This window comes from Podarcis pityusensis (assembly GCF_964106645.2).
Source record: "Podarcis pityusensis genome assembly, chromosome: 11".
Classification (NCBI taxonomy): Eukaryota; Metazoa; Chordata; class Lepidosauria; order Squamata; family Lacertidae; genus Podarcis; species Podarcis pityusensis.
This window is the reverse complement of record NC_138036.1, coordinates 13,962,883-13,980,215: the sequence shown is the minus strand read 5'-3', so window position 1 is coordinate 13,980,215 and position 17,333 is coordinate 13,962,883. Positions and strand designations below refer to the sequence as shown.

At 43.0% G+C, this 17,333-nt stretch overlaps 1 protein-coding gene across 1 annotated transcript in view; it reads right to left on the bottom strand.

The window, feature by feature from the left end:
- The window catches only part of WDR7 (WD repeat domain 7), a 202,759-nt gene that overhangs the window by 166,613 nt on the left and 18,813 nt on the right, over nucleotides 1–17,333 (bottom strand). The window contains exons 3-14 of the mRNA XM_080972111.1: nucleotides 16,312–16,418; nucleotides 14,971–15,049; nucleotides 13,825–13,999; nucleotides 13,645–13,721; nucleotides 12,537–12,656; nucleotides 10,575–10,720; nucleotides 9,236–9,350; nucleotides 8,612–8,753; nucleotides 6,605–6,853; nucleotides 5,875–6,095; nucleotides 3,103–3,298; nucleotides 1,937–2,151 (exon numbers count right to left, since the gene is read on the bottom strand). Coding sequence (XP_080828237.1) covers nucleotides 1,937–2,151; nucleotides 3,103–3,298; nucleotides 5,875–6,095; nucleotides 6,605–6,853; nucleotides 8,612–8,753; nucleotides 9,236–9,350; nucleotides 10,575–10,720; nucleotides 12,537–12,656; nucleotides 13,645–13,721; nucleotides 13,825–13,999; nucleotides 14,971–15,049; nucleotides 16,312–16,418 — 1,842 coding nt within the window. The remainder of the gene's footprint in view (nucleotides 1–1,936; nucleotides 2,152–3,102; nucleotides 3,299–5,874; nucleotides 6,096–6,604; nucleotides 6,854–8,611; nucleotides 8,754–9,235; nucleotides 9,351–10,574; nucleotides 10,721–12,536; nucleotides 12,657–13,644; nucleotides 13,722–13,824; nucleotides 14,000–14,970; nucleotides 15,050–16,311; nucleotides 16,419–17,333) is intronic.

Below are 17,333 nucleotides of genomic sequence, written 5' to 3'. Positions count from 1 at the left end.
ATATATCATCTACAAGCTGCCTTACTAATAAAAAGCTTGCCTAAGGCAGCATATCAAATCACTTTCCAGTTTTAAATCTCATCTTCAGTATTTTTACTCTCTCATGTTAGGAATCCTTATTTTGAACACTGTAAAGATTTTGCCTGGGATTTTGCCTTTTGGAGTTGCATGACATTGTGCCATGAAGTCAATTTCCAGCAAAATATATTTATATATAATTTGTAATATTTATGAACAGTTTTCTCACTTTAAAATTGCCCATAAAACTAGCTATTAGGATCCTCCATCTACTCCCATCTACGACTGCTCCTTTACTGTAGCCAAAAGCCAAAGCCATTAAGGGAAGTTCCTCTTGCCCAATTCCCCCCCCCCCAAAAAAAAAGAGATGAGAAATTTCTACACCACAGTAGCAAGACAAATCCCCCACTGCAAGGAAAGTGGCAAAGCTGATCCCTAGTGGCTCACTTGGAATGCATTTTTCATGAAGCTGTGATCCCTACATGCAGACCTCCTTCTGCAATGGGTTTCCTTGTGAACTAAGGAACAATAACAGTTGCAAGCCATATGTAGGACTCACTCTCAGATCCTGGCTTCAATCACTATCACAAGGTACTTCTCAAAAGGGGCAGATGCAGCTGGAATATCACTTTCCATACTTGAAAGTTTTCACATTACAGAAAGGGAGAAAAAAACAGAAAACACCATATATCAGGTAAAACACTTTAACCACGGGGTGGTAGTGGGAAGACGGACTGGGTTTGAAAGCACCTAGTACATAATTTAGAGGCCCATGCTTACAGCATCAACCGTTTCAGTGTAGAAACATTATTGCCATATGTCCTCTTTTTCCAGGACACATCCTCTTTTTAATTTGTTGAGTCATCGTAGCGACCTACAGTTAAAAGTAGAAGTTGGCAAATGTGTCCTCTTTTTCGCTCTTCGAAATACAGCAACCCTAAAACACGACCTGAGTACTGAACTCTCTAACTTCTCAAAACCTTCGTAGAAGTTTTTGAGGATACTCCAAATCTTTAATCCATCAGACAAGAATGTTCGGTTATCACCTGTTTACTAGTCATTTCAGTGCTTGGTGTAACTGTCAAGTTAACAATTGATGCTGGATACACTTTTCGTACTGCATTTTTAAAATTTGTTTTGCTGCTTCTTTTATTGCTTTCATGGTTTATTTCCTGTTAGAAGCTGCCTTGAGCCTTGGAAAGCAAGGCACAAAAGATGGAGCCAAACAAAAGTGAGAACATGCAGGCTCCTGGAGAAGAATTCACATGCCACACCGGGCTAAGCCAAAGTTTGGGCAAGTATGCTATCTGTACCCAGACTCATGGTTAATCTCTCTCCCCACTAACCACAAGCATAGCCAAAGACGGTGCAGGCAACACTGGATCAATGGTCTGACTGAGTATATGGCAGCCTCCTTTGTTCCCGGAAAACATTCCTCCACACACATCCAGATAGGGATTTATGACTCCTACCATGCACAGAGGGCTATGTGCCCCTTCACTTCATCCCACATAAATGAATGACAACCAGTGATGCTGTTATCGGTGGAGCTCTGGGCAGACGTTCAGAGCCTCGCAACCACCTCAGGCAACTTTTCAAATCTCCTCCTCAGAGCTGCAGCTGGCCGAGGAGTCTGGCCATGGCAGCCGGCCACCACACATTCTGCTACTGCAAAGGAAGCACAAGCCAAGGACAAGGAGGACAGCAAGCCCAGATGGTCCCAGGCTGATTCTGTCTCCTCTTCAGTCACTTCACCCAAAGCCAAAGGAGTCGGATGTGGCTGGGATGCTGCCAAGTCCTTTGTGACCACCATCTTGTGGATTCCTTGCAATACACAGGGCCTCCCTCCACACACAACCGGTCCTGACAGCAGGCATTTTGCTAGCATGTGTATTAACAAGACGCAACCAAAGCTTACTTTGTCAGCTGAATCGGAGGCCAGGAGGTTTGTGGCAAGAGTCTGGAGCTTCTGATGGGCCATGTTTTTCAGTGCCGCAAGGCTACGTCGAGTCATGGCCTGCTTTAAGTTGACAGCAGGATGGCTGAGGGAATCGACTGCGGCAGGCACAGCCTCATCACAGGCATTCAGGATCTCCACGGCTGTTATTCCCATAACGCAGCGATCAAGAGCACCTTAAGAAGATATAAAGGGGAGAGGGGTGAACTGGCTGTAGTTAAAATGCATTCAAAACATTAGAAAGGTATATTGAAGTTAATGGAATAGGAGCAGCTAGGCTGTACTGAGCCAAAACTTCACAAGAGAAGGAAAGTTAGAGTTGTTAACTTTCCTTCTCTTGTGAAGTTTTGGCTCAGTATGGCCTAGCTGTTCAGCAATGCACTTCCCGTGATTTTCTTGCAAGACAGCATACTTTGTAAACTACACTATGAAGAATGAGCTCTAGGCAATTTTGTGCTTGCTCAAAACTCTCGAGTTAGTACAGGGGTACCTCGGGTTACATACCCTTCAGGTTACATACGCTTCAGGTTACACACTCCGCTAACCCAGAAATAGTGCTTCAGGTTAAGAACTTTGCTTCAGGGTAAGAACAGAAATCAGGCTCTGGCAGCGCGTTGGCAGCGGGAGGCCCCATTAGATAAAGTGATGCTTCAGGTTAAGAACAGTTTCAGGTTAAGAACGGACCTCCGGAACGAATTAAGTACTTAACCTGAGGTACCACTGTATTACAATTCCTTCCGAGCAAATTTTGGAGGGCACAGGGGCAAACTGGGGAGCAGAGAAGGAAGTCCCATTGCATAAGCAGAAGCCCTTGTGCAGGGGCTTTGGGTGACAGAACTCATTAGTTGAATGAGGAACCCAAGGTTACTAACGATTTATCTTCTACAATAAAAGCAGAAAGGCAACAAAATGGGACAAGCCAGCCATTTCCCCTTTTATCATGTATTTCATAGCTAAATAACCCCTAATTCACTGCAGCTTTGCATGTTTCCTGAAGTAGATTTATTTGGCAGGATAATGCGCAAGTAATAACCTTTCCAAAATTTAAAATTGGATGGAGCTACCTTCTACATTGCTAAAGGGTACGCCTGAAATTATTAAGTCCCTTCTTACACAGTTTCTCTTACCAGTATCCATCTGCCAGACATACACAGAGCCATCTGAACAGCCCACAACTAGGTAGTCATCTGATGGTCTCCACTTTATGACTTGAATAGGAAAGAGGTGCCGGGAAGCTAACATGATACACTTTTTCTCCCGTAAGCTCAGAAGTCCTACTGAGTGGTCACTGGCAACAGAGCAAACACAATGCTGGACTCTCGACTGAAAAGGAGGAAATAATATTTTTCAATTGGCACAGATCTTTTAGTTGCAAATCCACTGGATCTTAAAAACAATGTACTTGTCATTTATTTAGTCAGTAAGCCATCAGATGCAAGAAGTTGGATACCATGGGAACCCCATGAATGTTTGAGCAGGAGAGAGATGCACGTGAATCCCAAATACTGTACAGTTGAAACCCAAGCCACCTCTGTTTAAAAGCCTTTGCATTGTGCACTGGCTTAAGCCAAAGTGGAAACAGCCGAAGAGAAAACAGCAATGTCCGCCATTACAATTCAAGCACGATCTTGAGCTTGGTTCTGGCTCACATTCTAGTGAGCTTTCCAGGAGTCTTTTCCAGGTCTACCTGGAGATGCAGGGGACTGAACCTAGGGACTTCTGCTGGGGATTGAACCTGGAGACCAACTGAGCTACCACCCCTGAGTTTCCATCATATTCCTGAGAAGCTCCTATTCTCTTGCTTTGTTTTCGAAATATCTCATCTTCAAACATCTAAAAGGCTGTCAACATGGAAAATGGAGCACGCTTGTTTTCTCCTGCTCCAGAGGGTAGGACCTAAACCAATGGATAAAGGAGATTCCGACTAAACATCAGAAAGAACTTTCTGGCAGCAAGAGCTGTTTGACCGTGGAACATACTCCCACAAAAGGTAGTGGGTTCCCCTTCCTTGGAGGTTTTTACAGAGAGATTGGATGGCCACCTATCATGTATAATCTAGTTGAGATTCCTGCATTGCACAGGGTTGGGATAGATGACCATTGGAACCCTTCCAACTCTACAGTTCTATGATTCTATATACCTGCAGAGGCTGAATGGGAAAAACCATGGAAGCTCAGCAGTGTTGAAGGATAAACACCTATGTCAAATTCTACGATTTCCTACCTACGCACAGCATTTCAAAAGATCACGCAATACAATGGATGCTCTCAGTTACCTTGAACTATTTATATAACTTTTTAAATGAATTTTAAGAAGCGTTCACCTAGAATGCCCGCAAGCATTTACCAACACAAAAAGCCATCACATGAACCAGAGCAAAGGCAATAACAGTTCTGTAATTTAAAAATACCAATTCTATATTAACCATAATACGAGAGTCCATAATCCAAGCAGGCTGTAGCGGGTCCACCACTTACCACCAATTCATAGTGCGGTGGACTCACCCCGCTAACTGCCCCCAATTAATTTTAGTGCACACACCTAACTGCACACCAATTACACAAATTTCTACAATTTACCACAGTTTATCTTGTGGGGGATCTTGTGTGAGGGAATACTTAAGTGATTAGAGTCTCAGGCAGAAAATGACCAAACAAACAAGAAAAGTTTCATTAAACCGAAAGAAGTTTGTGATACAAAGTGAGTCATGAAATGCGTTCTTTCAGATAGAAGTTAACTTATTTGCTTTAACTATAAGATGTCTCAGGTCCATGGCTGTCAACTTTTCCCTTTTCTTGCGAGGAATCCTATTCGGAACAAGGGAATTTCCCTTAAAAAAAGGGAAACCTTGACAGCTATGCTCAGGCCTAAACTCAGTGTTTACAGTCACAGCTTCTCTTAACCTCTCTCTTTACTCAAAATCAGTGGCTACACTTCAGTTTCTGTTACTTGGTTATGACAGTTAAATACTTTTTAACACCATACAGCTTCCTTTGCCAATTAATACCTTGGTTCATGAGCGAGGGACACTTTTCCTCAAGTTACCCACTCTCTAAGCCATGGGTAGGCAAACTAAGGCCCGGGAGCCAGATCCGGCCCAATCGCCTTCTAAATCTGGCCCGCGGACGGTCCAAGAATCAGCGTGTTTTTACATGAGTAGAATGTGTCCTTTTATTTAAAATGCATCTCTGGGTTATTTGTGGGGCATAGGAACTCGTTCATTTTCCCCAAAAAATATAGTTCGGTCCCCCCGCAAGGTCTGAGGGACAGTGGACCGGTCCCCTGCTGAAAAAGTTTGCTGACCCCTGCTTTATGCCATCCAACTCCTGAGGCTTTCCAAATGGTTTAACAGACCCAGGGGATGACCTCACCCCTCACCCCTTGTTAGTGACTTGGGAGTCTTCTGTACCTAGAAGAACTCTCCCCTCCTGGCTAGTATGAGACCCAGGTAGCCTGAATTCCCACAGGTTCTACTTCTCCTGGCTCAGTCTCAGCCCTCCCAGGACACTCCAGTCTGTATAACCTTCCCAGACCCTCAACCTGGTCTCCCTTTCTAAGCTGCGAGGCTCTGTCCTCTCACAATGGATAGTAGATGTTTAACTTAACCCAGAACCAGTTCTTCCTCAGTCAAATCCTATCCTACTCCCTATCTCTCATCTCAAATCAAGCCCTCTCTCTTAACCTGAACCGTAGCCCTATCTAACTCTCTCCCTCAAAAACTTCCCCTTTTTATCCTCCCTCCCTAAGTGCTGCTCCTCCCCCTTCTGTGACTCGCTGACTTTGTAGCCAATCAGCAATGGGCTCCAGCGCTCTGGTGTAACGGGGGGGGGGGGGGGGGGCTGCGCCACCAGACTCTGGTCTGGCTCTGCTGTCCGTCACACAAGCATTCACCAACTTACACTGCAGTTTTCCGGAGGGACCAAAAGTTGCGTGATTTCCCCACCATGCACACAGAAGATGTGTTTCATTTCTCCAGAAAAGATGTCCCAGATAATGACGGAAAAATCCACGCCGCCTGACACCAGGTATCTTTGGTCGTAACGAGTAGAGACTTGGTGAGGATACAGCAAGCAGGTGACTTTGTTCCGATGGCCACGCAGAGTTCTGTGGGGCGGCCAACCTAAAAAGTTAGGGAGCAGACACAAAAACCACAACATGCAATGGGTATGAAAGTCATTTTAAGGATTTCAGTATTAGAAAAAGAAATACATAGCGGCAGGCCCATGATAATTACTACTGATAACGCAAAACAAACTGTTGTCACATCCATTCAGCGAAACACACACCCATAATAGACGGTTTTATGGTCCATTTAGGGAATCTTTGGGTGGTTTTACCAGCAGTTGCAAACTGCACTCCAACACTCTGCATTTGTAAATGCAACGTTTAGATCTTCCACATTCTAGAGCACAGTAACATAATTCAGAAGTAGGACCAAAAGCACTCACATCTATCATTTGATTTTGAAAGTAAGTGCCTGTGTTTGTTTAACTATTTTAACAGATGCAGGAAGACACCCCTAAGCCAGAAGAACCACTACATCGCAATGCCCTCTTCAAACATCAGCAGAGCAAATAAAATGCTTCAACACTACATTTCAAGGCACACTTTTAACGATTGCTCACACACCCCTTCTGCGCACGTGCTCATCTTGCAGGAGCTGAACTATAGCGGTTTGAGTTGCTGGTACAATAATAATGCTTCCATCTTCACGGCCGCAAACCAGGCGTCCATGCGCAGGGATATATACACTTGCCGTCACTTTAAGCGGCTCATCACTATTAGGCATGAAGCTCAGCTGATCTATAATTCCAGCCGGACGAGGAGCAAGTTTGGTGAACGCTTCTTGCAGGGAAGTGGAAGTTGTCACTTTCAATCCTGCTTTTAAGAACAAACAAAGGAATAAAATGAAATGCTCAGAATAAAGTTCTGTAGAAGTACAAGTGTTCTCAAAGCTTTCCAGTTAAACTAAGCCTTACAAAACCGTGTTTGGAAATGGCCCCTGCCTGGTTGACAACAGTAAGGATCACATATTGGCGACAAATCTGGGAAATTATTCACAAACTGGGGTTTCTTCCCTTCTTTGATGCTGCAGGTTACCAATATTGGTAAGTACAGGCAAGTGCACTAGGAAAAATATTTCTGGGCTAGCCGTGTTTGTGGGATTATTTTGAAGATTTAGTAAAATCACAACAAACAGGTCGTATTCAATACTGTAATACTCAGAGTGGACCTATTTGGTTGTACCTAGAGATGGGAAAGCCTGGAAAAAACCCAGAAAAATTGGGGGGAAACCCAGGTTTTTTTTCCATAGCCATTTTTTTTTAGGGGGGGGAATGGGAAAAATGTGTGTGGACTATTCAAACTATATCAAACTCGTTTTTTTTTTCCTTTGTTTTTTTCTGGAAAAAACAGCTTAGGGGGGAAAAGGGGGGGAACTGTTTTTCCAATTTTTCCAGTTTCCCCCCCAGAACTTCCTATCTCTAGTGTACCCAATGAAGTCATCCCGTTAGCACAAGGACTTCTTTCCCCTCCCAACACAACCCCTCTGCCCAATCTACTCCAGAGGGTTGCGGGGAAACCTGAAACACACACACACACACACATATATCACTCCCACCACACTTTTAGAGAGAGATGCTGGTTAGGGAATGTGGGAGGCAGAACACTGCGATCTACGATTACAATTGTGCTCTGATTAAAGAAATCTTAATCAATTCATCATTTGGAATTTAATCCATTAAATCTGCATACATTTTTACACGAAAAAACAACTGTGAAGAAAAAGGCACATTATTTTAGATGACTGCAAAAGTCATCGTGGACACTATCCTGCTATATGCCTTCCCTTTCGCACACCAATAGAATGCCTCTTCCGATATGTTTTTGCAAAGAGCTCCCCTATTAAGAAAAAGGTGGGTTTTTTAAAACAACAACAACTCTATGGCCTGATTAACTGGAGTGACCTTTTTAAATCAAGCTATCCATCTATAACTTAATCTAACCTATAAAACTGGCTAAATATCGCAGACCCAAGTTCATACTAACATTAGATTACCATGAAAGAGAGGCTGATTTTTTAATCTTGAAAATTCAGAACTCATTGTTACACCTCAGAAAGGATTATTAGAATAAAGTTTAATTACTTCTTTATCTAAGTGCCTTTCTCATGTATGCTACCCTTCATTTCAGGATGTGTTTCTATCCTTTATTCTCACCACGCCTGCCTGCATGTATTACACTTGACAGATTTCTTACTTTGCACATCTGATGAAGAATACTTATTTTCAATAGGAGTGATTTTCAAATAACATCTCACAAGAGAGTATGTTCATGCCAGAATCTTCCTTTTTTCAGATCTGAAGTGTCACAAGACATTACAACTGCCTAAACACAGCCATTCTTTTAGAGCCTGCTTTTTATGAATTGCTTTGTAGCTGAAACAGAGAGGATGAGCGATTAAACTGTGTGCAGGGGAATCTAGCGACAGACTCCCACAGGGATGGCGACAATGTATGCCAAAGCTTTTCCAGGATTTTTAGAGACTTGCTAGATTTTACAGAAATGAGCACCATTCTTATAAAGGGAAATGTCTGTGCTGAAGATGCGTGAAAATGTTAATTGCAAAGTAGCTACCTTCTGTCACACTTGGATGGTCAAGCGAATTTGGGATACTCCAAATGCTGAGCCTTCCTGAGGAGTCTCCCTGAATAAGCAGTTTGTGAAAGCACTCTCTGCGGCCGTAGAAGAACCGAGTCACAGGAGGACAGATTAACAACTGCAAAAAAGAAAAGAAAAGAAAGAGGAATCCGAGTGATCTCAGAGAAAAAGGAAGAACTAGAGGGCAACCTTGAGCATCAGAATCCCAGTTTTACACAGCTCTTGGTGAATACATGGAGTTCTCAGCTTTGATCCTCAGCATCCACAGTTAAACAATTTAATGTAGAATAGGTTGGGGCAAGCCACACCTGAGCGCTTAGATTGGAGTTTCCAAAACTTGTGGCTCCAGCTGGTTTTCTGGACTACAACTCCCATCATCCCTAGCTAGCAGGACCAGTGGTCAGGGATGATGGGAATTGTAGTCCAAAAACAGTTTGGGGAAACCCTGGCTTAGACAGACCCTTCCAGTTAGCAGAGGCCATAAGAGACTTGATGCTGGGAAAGTCAGTTTCAATATGTTCACTGAAAGACTGTCCACACAGCATTTAATTAACAAGCCCCCTTGCTATGAACACTGCAGCAACCCAAATAAAGTCTTACCTGTTTATCTGATTTCTCCACTGCTCTGTCCACAACACAGTGGAGTTGAGGGGGATTTAGATTTTCGACAACTTTTCCAACATCACTGCGAAATGAATCACTAGCTGGCAAGCAACTGCGGAGGAGAGCCACATATACACATATAAAGATGGCAAAACATAACAAGCTTAATCTCACAGCTTCAGTGTACATGTATTGGTCGCAGGCTACACAGCTAGGTATGAGCTGAGGCTCCTTCATTTGCTTCAGGAGCTAGTTTGACTTACTAGGTCAACATCAGTAGCTCAGAGGTGGAATGGTCTGTAGAACCTCCTCCAGGTTCTTATACAGTACTTATTTAACTGGCCACTTCTTGCACAGAATGCTTGTCCCTGTCATTTTATGCCAAAAAAATCCACAGAGGCAAATCACATAGTGTTGCATCCAATTGTGTTCCTCCAGCAGAGCTAAAAAGTGGTGGGTAGGGAGATATATTTTTTACAAATTCCTCCTTTCTCTTGCAGCCCTCCTTGCCAATTACTAAACTGTTCTCATACAGTTCCCCCAACCCTTTAGAATACATGTAGTAAGGCATAGGGGAAAATCAGGAAAAAGACCTCCTTCCCTGCTTCTGTTAACAGAAGACTCCACTGAATCAGAAAGCCTTATCTTGGCAGGGGGGGGGTATAACTGAGAGCAGTCCGTATGTTTTACTGTGCAAGGAAGAGCCTTCACGAATGCAAACATATGGACAGTATGAACGTCTTGCGTCTATCAGCCTTTTAATTGTAAATTCCATTTACATTCAACCTTCATTTAGCATTGCAGAGGAAAGCATGCCCAATTATGCTTCCCTGCCTGTCCCACATGCAGAGAGTTCGAAACCTTCCGTTTTAGAACTAACCACAGTTCCCCACAATTTCCAAAGTGAGGGAACTGTGGTTTTTCCCAGCCACAATTTAGTTTAAAGAAGCCAGGATCCGACTGTGCTTTGGTATTCAGTTTGTTAACATCACCTATTTTTGTTCTAAACCAATAGCATGGAGGAAAGTCTCTTTAAATCATGGGTAGGCAAACTAAGCCCCGGGGGCTGGATCCGGCCCAATCACCTTCTAAATCCAGCCCGCGGACGGTCCGGGAATCAGCGTGTTTTTACATGAGTAGAATGTGTGCTTTTATTTAAAATGCATCTCTGGGTTATTTGTGGGGCATAGGAATTCATTCATTTTTTTTTTTTTCAAAATATAGTCCGGCCCCCCACAAGGTCTGAGGGACAGTGGACCGGCCCCCTGCTGAAAAAGTTTGCTGACCCCTGCTTTAAATGAAACATTTAAAAGTGAAACCCTTTGTCCCTGTGTACCTGGCTGGCAGTTTATATATAAGACTTTGACCATCTTCTGTCCATATGATTACTTTGTCCGCTGATACAAAATCGCCACCTGTCCATGTCTGTCCATTCTCACTGGGGACTGAGCATAACAGGGAATAATCACCAGCATCAAACACCTAAAGAAAATAATCACATAACAAAAAACCCATCACTGTATCATAAATTTTGCCCAGTAGTTGGGATAGTTGAGAACTCAGCAACTTCCTGTTCTTTTTAGATACAAAGGCAACAAATTAAAAATGCATCCCCTAAATGTAACATGAACTGTAATTGACTCCAGCTGATCTTATTAGTAACTAAAAGAAATATTTTGTTTATCAAAAGATCTATATCCCATCTTTCCATTCAAAGAAGAACTGCCCAAGACAGCACACATCTTGAAGACACAAATTATCTTTAAAACACTAGATAAAAAAAGGTCACAGTCAATGGAGAGACATAAATAAAGGGATTTGTAAAACTTTTCAGGTCAAAAGCCTGGTGGAAAATGAATGTTTTAGCTTTGTGTCTGAAAGCCATCAGAGAAGGTACAAGAGGAACTCCCTACATAGGAGACAAAGGACTGCAAATATTGTATAACCCATACTAGAAGCAATTCTTTCACCTTTTCCTTATTGTAAGAAAAAAAACCTGGGAAGGCAAAGGTCATATTGGGTATCTTAGTAATTCTATTAAAGTAGGGATGGCTAACTTTCTTTCAGACTTAGGGTCGCATTCACAGTTAGGCAATCCTCTGAGGGATGCATGCCAGCACATCACACATTCACTGTCCATCACTGCCCAAGAGAGAGAAGAGAGAGACAGAAAGAGAGAGAGAAATAGAACTCTTTCTCTGTGTCCCAACTTAGAACCCCACCCTCTTGAAATCACAAATGGTCAGAGAGAGCGCAGTTTTCCTCCCAACTGCAAAGGCTGCAGGGACCACATAACACCGGTCCTGAGAGATCTGAACTGGCTCCCAGTACGTTTCCGAGCACAATTCAAAGTGTTGGTGCTGACCTTTAAAGCCCTAAACGGCCTCAGTCCTATATACCTGAAGGAGCGTCTCCACCCCCATCATTCAGCCCGGACACTGAGATCCAGCTCCGAGGGCTTTCTGGCGGTTCCCTCATTGCGAGAAGTGAGGTTACAGGGAACCAGGCAGAGGGCCTTCTCGGTAGTGGCGCCCGCCCTGTGGAACGCCCTCCCTTCAGATGTGAAGGAAATAAGCAGCTATCTTCTCTTTAAAAGACATCTGAAGGCAGCCCTGTTTAGGGACGTTTTTAATATTTAATGCTGTATTAACACTTGATTGGAAGCCTCCCAGAGTGGCTGGGGAAACTCAGCCAGATGGGCGGGGTATAAATAATAAATAAATAATAAATTATTATTATTATTATTATTATTATTATTATTATTATTATAGCACAAGGCAAAGAAGGAAGACTTCTCTTCTCAGCTCAGCACTTAGAACAGCCTTATGCTTACTCTGGAAAGGCACTTTTTGTCCCTCTGTTACAGCACCACTGCTAGAAGTTGTCTTGCTCAGGAAACAGAATGGAGCATACGTTCCTGCTTTCTGAAATCTAAAACCTCCCAAAACTGGTGCTGGACCAGAGGGAGAAAAGGCACATTTCCAAAGTAAACAGATACCCAATTTTGCTGGTACTTGAAGCAGCCTGATGGACCGGATCCAAGCCATAGGTTTACCACTCCTGCATCAAAATTTACCTTAGAATTTGAATAAAGCCTGTAGTATTATAAAACAAAAGCAACACGCCAGCAACAGGGTGAGCTCACATGCACTGAAGAGATTATGTGTTTGATGAAATCAAAATCCAATTGATTTATAATCTGACTATCCTAAGCTTCCTTGCATACGTGTCTCACTGACAGTAGTTGTAGCTTGCAGAATAAAGAAAATCCAGCTTTTACTTAACTGGTTATCCTTACCCTCCAGTATTTAGAACAAACTACCAAAAGTGATCTTTGGGTAAATGCACAGAAAGAAATACTTTGGCAGTTTTGACAGTAAATTGGTTTAGACTCCTCTTCAAAGATTGGCTCTGTATCCTATAAAGAGAGAGGAAAGCATTTCAGTCACTCATGCAATGATCTCCAATACATTACATTCCTCGACTCCTTCTTTGCACTCCTATAATTAATACAACTAATCAGATTGTTCCTTTTTCTTACTGGTTTTTCCTGCCACACAAACTTTTTTGTAGCTTTAAAACTTAGCTTGAGAGGACCTGATTTTAAACTCATATTGGGCTGGATCCAGACCTTGCCTTCCATGGATAAAAAGTTCCACTCTGTCCACAGAAGGAATTTCATCCAGTGAAGTGATCCCACTGGCGTGGGGGGGACAGCACGTGGGGACTTTAGAGAATTCTTTCTTCACTGCAGGCCCCAGAACCACTTCCCACACTGTTCACCTGCAGAGACAAAGTCTGGATCCAACCATAACTTCCTTTCAAGAATTAGCTGGGGGATATACTCGCCTTCATCTTCAGTAAGCAATTTTCATGTAGCATGATGGCTACATCTTGCATTCACTTGCTGAAGTAGTAAATTATGTTTGTGCCTTAGAAAGAGACATTCCCCCTTCTCAAAGTGGCTGAAATGCTTAACAAGCAACACTGGTGATAGGTCATGAAACTAAGGAAGAAATATGTATTAATCCACCTTTTCCAAAAGGAAGGAACAAAACCAGGAAAAGGTATATATATATATATATATATATATATATATATATATTTGTGTGTGTGTGTGTGTTTATAGGTTAAAAACTAGACATTCTCTATCTGCACGTACTGTATCAGACTAAGTCAAGGCATAGTAAACATGTCATAAGAAAAAGCCCTTAAGGAAGCAGATTTTAAACACCATCTGTCCAGAGCAGAAATAGAAGCATTTATGAAAATAAGTCTATATTTGTAATGGGAGCACAGCAAAAGTTACTGTTGATCGTTTTTGGCAATAAAGCCAGACTGACTAATAAAGCCAATTCTGGAAGAAGAAAGACTATCGGTATGAATCTGGATCTGTTTCTCTTTACCTGCATGTGATTCACTTCAGAAGTTACGATCCACACTTTCAGAATGCCAGTCACTGAAACGGCCACAACAGTATCCTCTATGGAAAATGAAGACAGAACATCAAGACCGGTACACCAAACATCGTTTCTTAATGGTTGCAGAGAAAGTTCCTGAAAAGTAAGAATCAACCACGGGCTAACCTTGTGTTCTGTGAGATCGAATAACACTCATGGAGCTGATCCAGTCAGGAGAAATCTTTGACACCAAGGAATAAAGAACTTCAAGGCTGGTAGCATCCACGACAAGAATTTCTGGGTAGTGGCCGTGACACAACAGTCTCCCTTCGCGCTGGGTTCCAATTGTGAACTGATAGAACTGGATAGTTAAAAATTGGGGGGGGGGGGAAGAAAGATATCAGAAACTTTATAAATTAGTACTTTGGATGTGTGTGCTTGATCCACAATGCAGAATCTTCTTTCAGACCATAGGTGCAATCTATTTTTGTAGAAGAGCAGATTTTTATTTTTATTTAAAAAAGCATCCCATAATAAAAACTATGGGTGGTAACCAACTGCAGTAGCCCTCTCAAACAACAGTAGTTCTGCTAGTGGCAGCCAAAGCCAATGGGAGCCTTGTGCTTGGGAAATACGTTGCACAATTCCTAGCAAAACTGCTATTATTATTATTATTATTATTATTATTATTAGCATTCACCTCCCTGCTGACCATTAAGCTTGTGCACGGCTGCAGGTACTGCCACTTTCACAGCAACTTCTATTCTGAAACGTTGTGTGCTAACATTACATTACATATAATTAAAAGAATATCAGAAATCAACGCTGAACAAGTTCTTCAAAGGTCAGCAGTATAATCTTGGGGCCGTGCACTTCACAGGAACAACCTGTGCTTATATGCTGCACTAGATTACAGGAAGCGGGCATTTATTTAGCTCTGTAGTTCCCGTATTACCATTCATTCTTGTTGCAAAATACCACACATCAACTAATAATGGAATTTACTAAACTAATAACAGACCACAGAAACATCTTGCCAATTATCATTTCTACACTCCAGCTGGTACGGAAAGGCAGAAAAACTGGTTCCAATTACCCCTCACAGAATGTAAGTGTAGTCAACTTATATTTTTGCCAGTTTTTCTAACGCATCATTAACAGTGCACATGTTTTGCAATGCAAAAAACCTCAACCCTCTGATCTGTCGTACTTGTATGAAAACTGGTAACTGAGTTCTTGTAAACTTTGTTAGCTTAAAAAGCAGTTATAGGGAAGCCTATATATGCAGTATCACACAAAGCCAGTTATGGCTTTTATTTATAAATCATTTACCTGTATACCGGTATGTGTGCAGGCTAATTTAGTAAATTCAATGCATCTGCCATCATTCACATCCCAGAGGCACATCTCCCTAAACAACACAGAAAGGACAATTAACCAATCATCCTCCTGCATTCACATGAACCAATGACTGTATCCGACTAATATTGTTGTTGTTGTTGTTGTTGTTGTTGTTATATTTATTGAATTCACATTCTGCCTTATACCTGCAGGTCTGCACAGAATGACTTTAGCAAATGAAATGGCATGTTAGGGAAGGGGTTGTACCTCTGGTGGGGACACGCCGTGGTCCTTCTGGGGCAGTTTGTCCACGTTTGGTCCCCACCTGCACTCAGCTCTCACCTGTGGCTCCTAGAAGCTGTCAGCCAGTAACAGCAGCCACACCTTGGGCTGGCCAGCTAAACCAGGTGAGGGTATCTGATGGCTCTCAAACATACAGGGGAAATTAAGGATTTCCCCTGTATGTCTGGCAGATTAAGCGGATGGGACCAATAGTGGGTCCAACAGTGAAGAAGGCAGTTTCTGCACATGCTGTAGTAGGAAATGAGTGGCAGATGGGGAACGTCCACCTGGGAACAGAGCCCATATAAGAGAAGGAAAACTCTGATCTTAAACCTCCACTGCCTCACAGTATTTCTCGGGGGGGGGGGGAAGGCTCAGGAGTAAACCCTACACATATTTGGAATGGAGTCTCTATGATGGATGGATGGATGGATGGATGGATGGATGGATGGATGGATGGCGTCTTGTATGCCTGCTTCCAGCAACTCCTGCAGCCAAGCTGGTGCCAAATGTATTGTTCTGCTTTCCTTTGGACAGTATCAGCAAGGCCGAGAGTGGGTCTTGTCGTCTGGGCAGGCCAGGACCTCCATACACACTGCCCAGGCTTGTGTCCCAGGCTAACACAGCAGTTTGACTTCACTCCCAGAGACGCACTCTTTCGTCTCTTGAGATAGAAGGATGCCAACAACCCTCCCTCTCCTCTTAGTGCACCCTCAAATCTACTCAGGGGTCCCCCAAAATCTCTGGAGTAGATTTTAGGGGTGCTGTGAATGGGGAGGGAAGGAAGCAAACCAGAGGAAGCTCTGATGTGCTTTGGGAAGTTGTTCTGCATGCACAAAGGGCTCAGTTGGCCACAACCTTAGATCTCTTGGTTGATCTCTTGACATCTCCTTCTGATGAAAGGAGGAGGAAGGGCAAAGGTTCAATGAGTGCTCATGACCCTTTGCACCATGGGTTGCAAGTAGGCTATGATGCTGCACAACAGTGAATATTTCAAGAGAATGAAAAATTGAGAAATCAATCACATGGGTGGGAAGGGGCTATACTTACCCACTTTCTGATGCACTCACTATATACTGCTTCTCGGACGAAGCACTGGCCTTGGACAAACAAGTAACTGAAGCTGTGTGACCAAACAGCAGGGCTCTAGGATTTATCTGGGATCAGAGAAACAAAGGTATTCAGAATTAACGAGAAAGCACCTGAATTGCTGGCCTTGATCATTGAATCAAAAGTTACCATAGGTATGGAGAAAGTACTTTGCCAACTGCTGGTCAGACAAGGTGGTGGCTCTCCGTAAAAGCCAAAGCCTTTACAATGCCTTGCAAGGGAGTGTGCACAGGACACAAGAATTTTATTTCTAAAAAAGCATTATAATGCTGTAAGGCACAACTATTTTCTTTACAATGAAGTAGCAAAAAGAAAACAAAGGTTCTTCTACTGCCTCCATCTCCCGAGTTAGATCACTCAATCTGTTGCGCAACCAGTTTCTGCTAGTGCAACTGCTGCATTGGATTCTTCTGTTACATAACGTTAAAAGTCACCCATCTGCTACTGCAGGAGACCTTGCGCTAGTGGACAGAGAACACTGGATACAGCCCAAAGTCTCAAATGACCTAGATGCACTACTGCTTCCCCACCCTTAACTCTGGGTTCTGATGGCCAAAGCAGAAGGTCCTGCAAGACTTCTGAAAGTTGCTCAGGCTTTGACTTTAGCAAGCTGGCAATAGGTGTTCTACAGCATGAGGGCAGCCATTAAGACTACTTCTTTTTGCACCCTTGTTGGTGCTCTTGGTGGTTCTCAGATTTTGTAACGAGGCAGCCTCTTAAATTCTGTTATGCTTAAGCTGTTGAGTCTTAATGACACATTCAATGAAATGGAAGCCATTCTTTTAGACAAAAACAAGGAGGCTTTCAGTACAGTGGTACCTCGCAAGACGAACGCCTCGCAAGACGGAAAACCCGCTAGACGAAAGGGTTTTCCGTTTTGGAGGCGCTTCGCAAGACGAATTTCCCTATGGGCTTGCTTCGCAAGACGACAGCCCATAGGGAAATATCCGGGACAGCGGGGA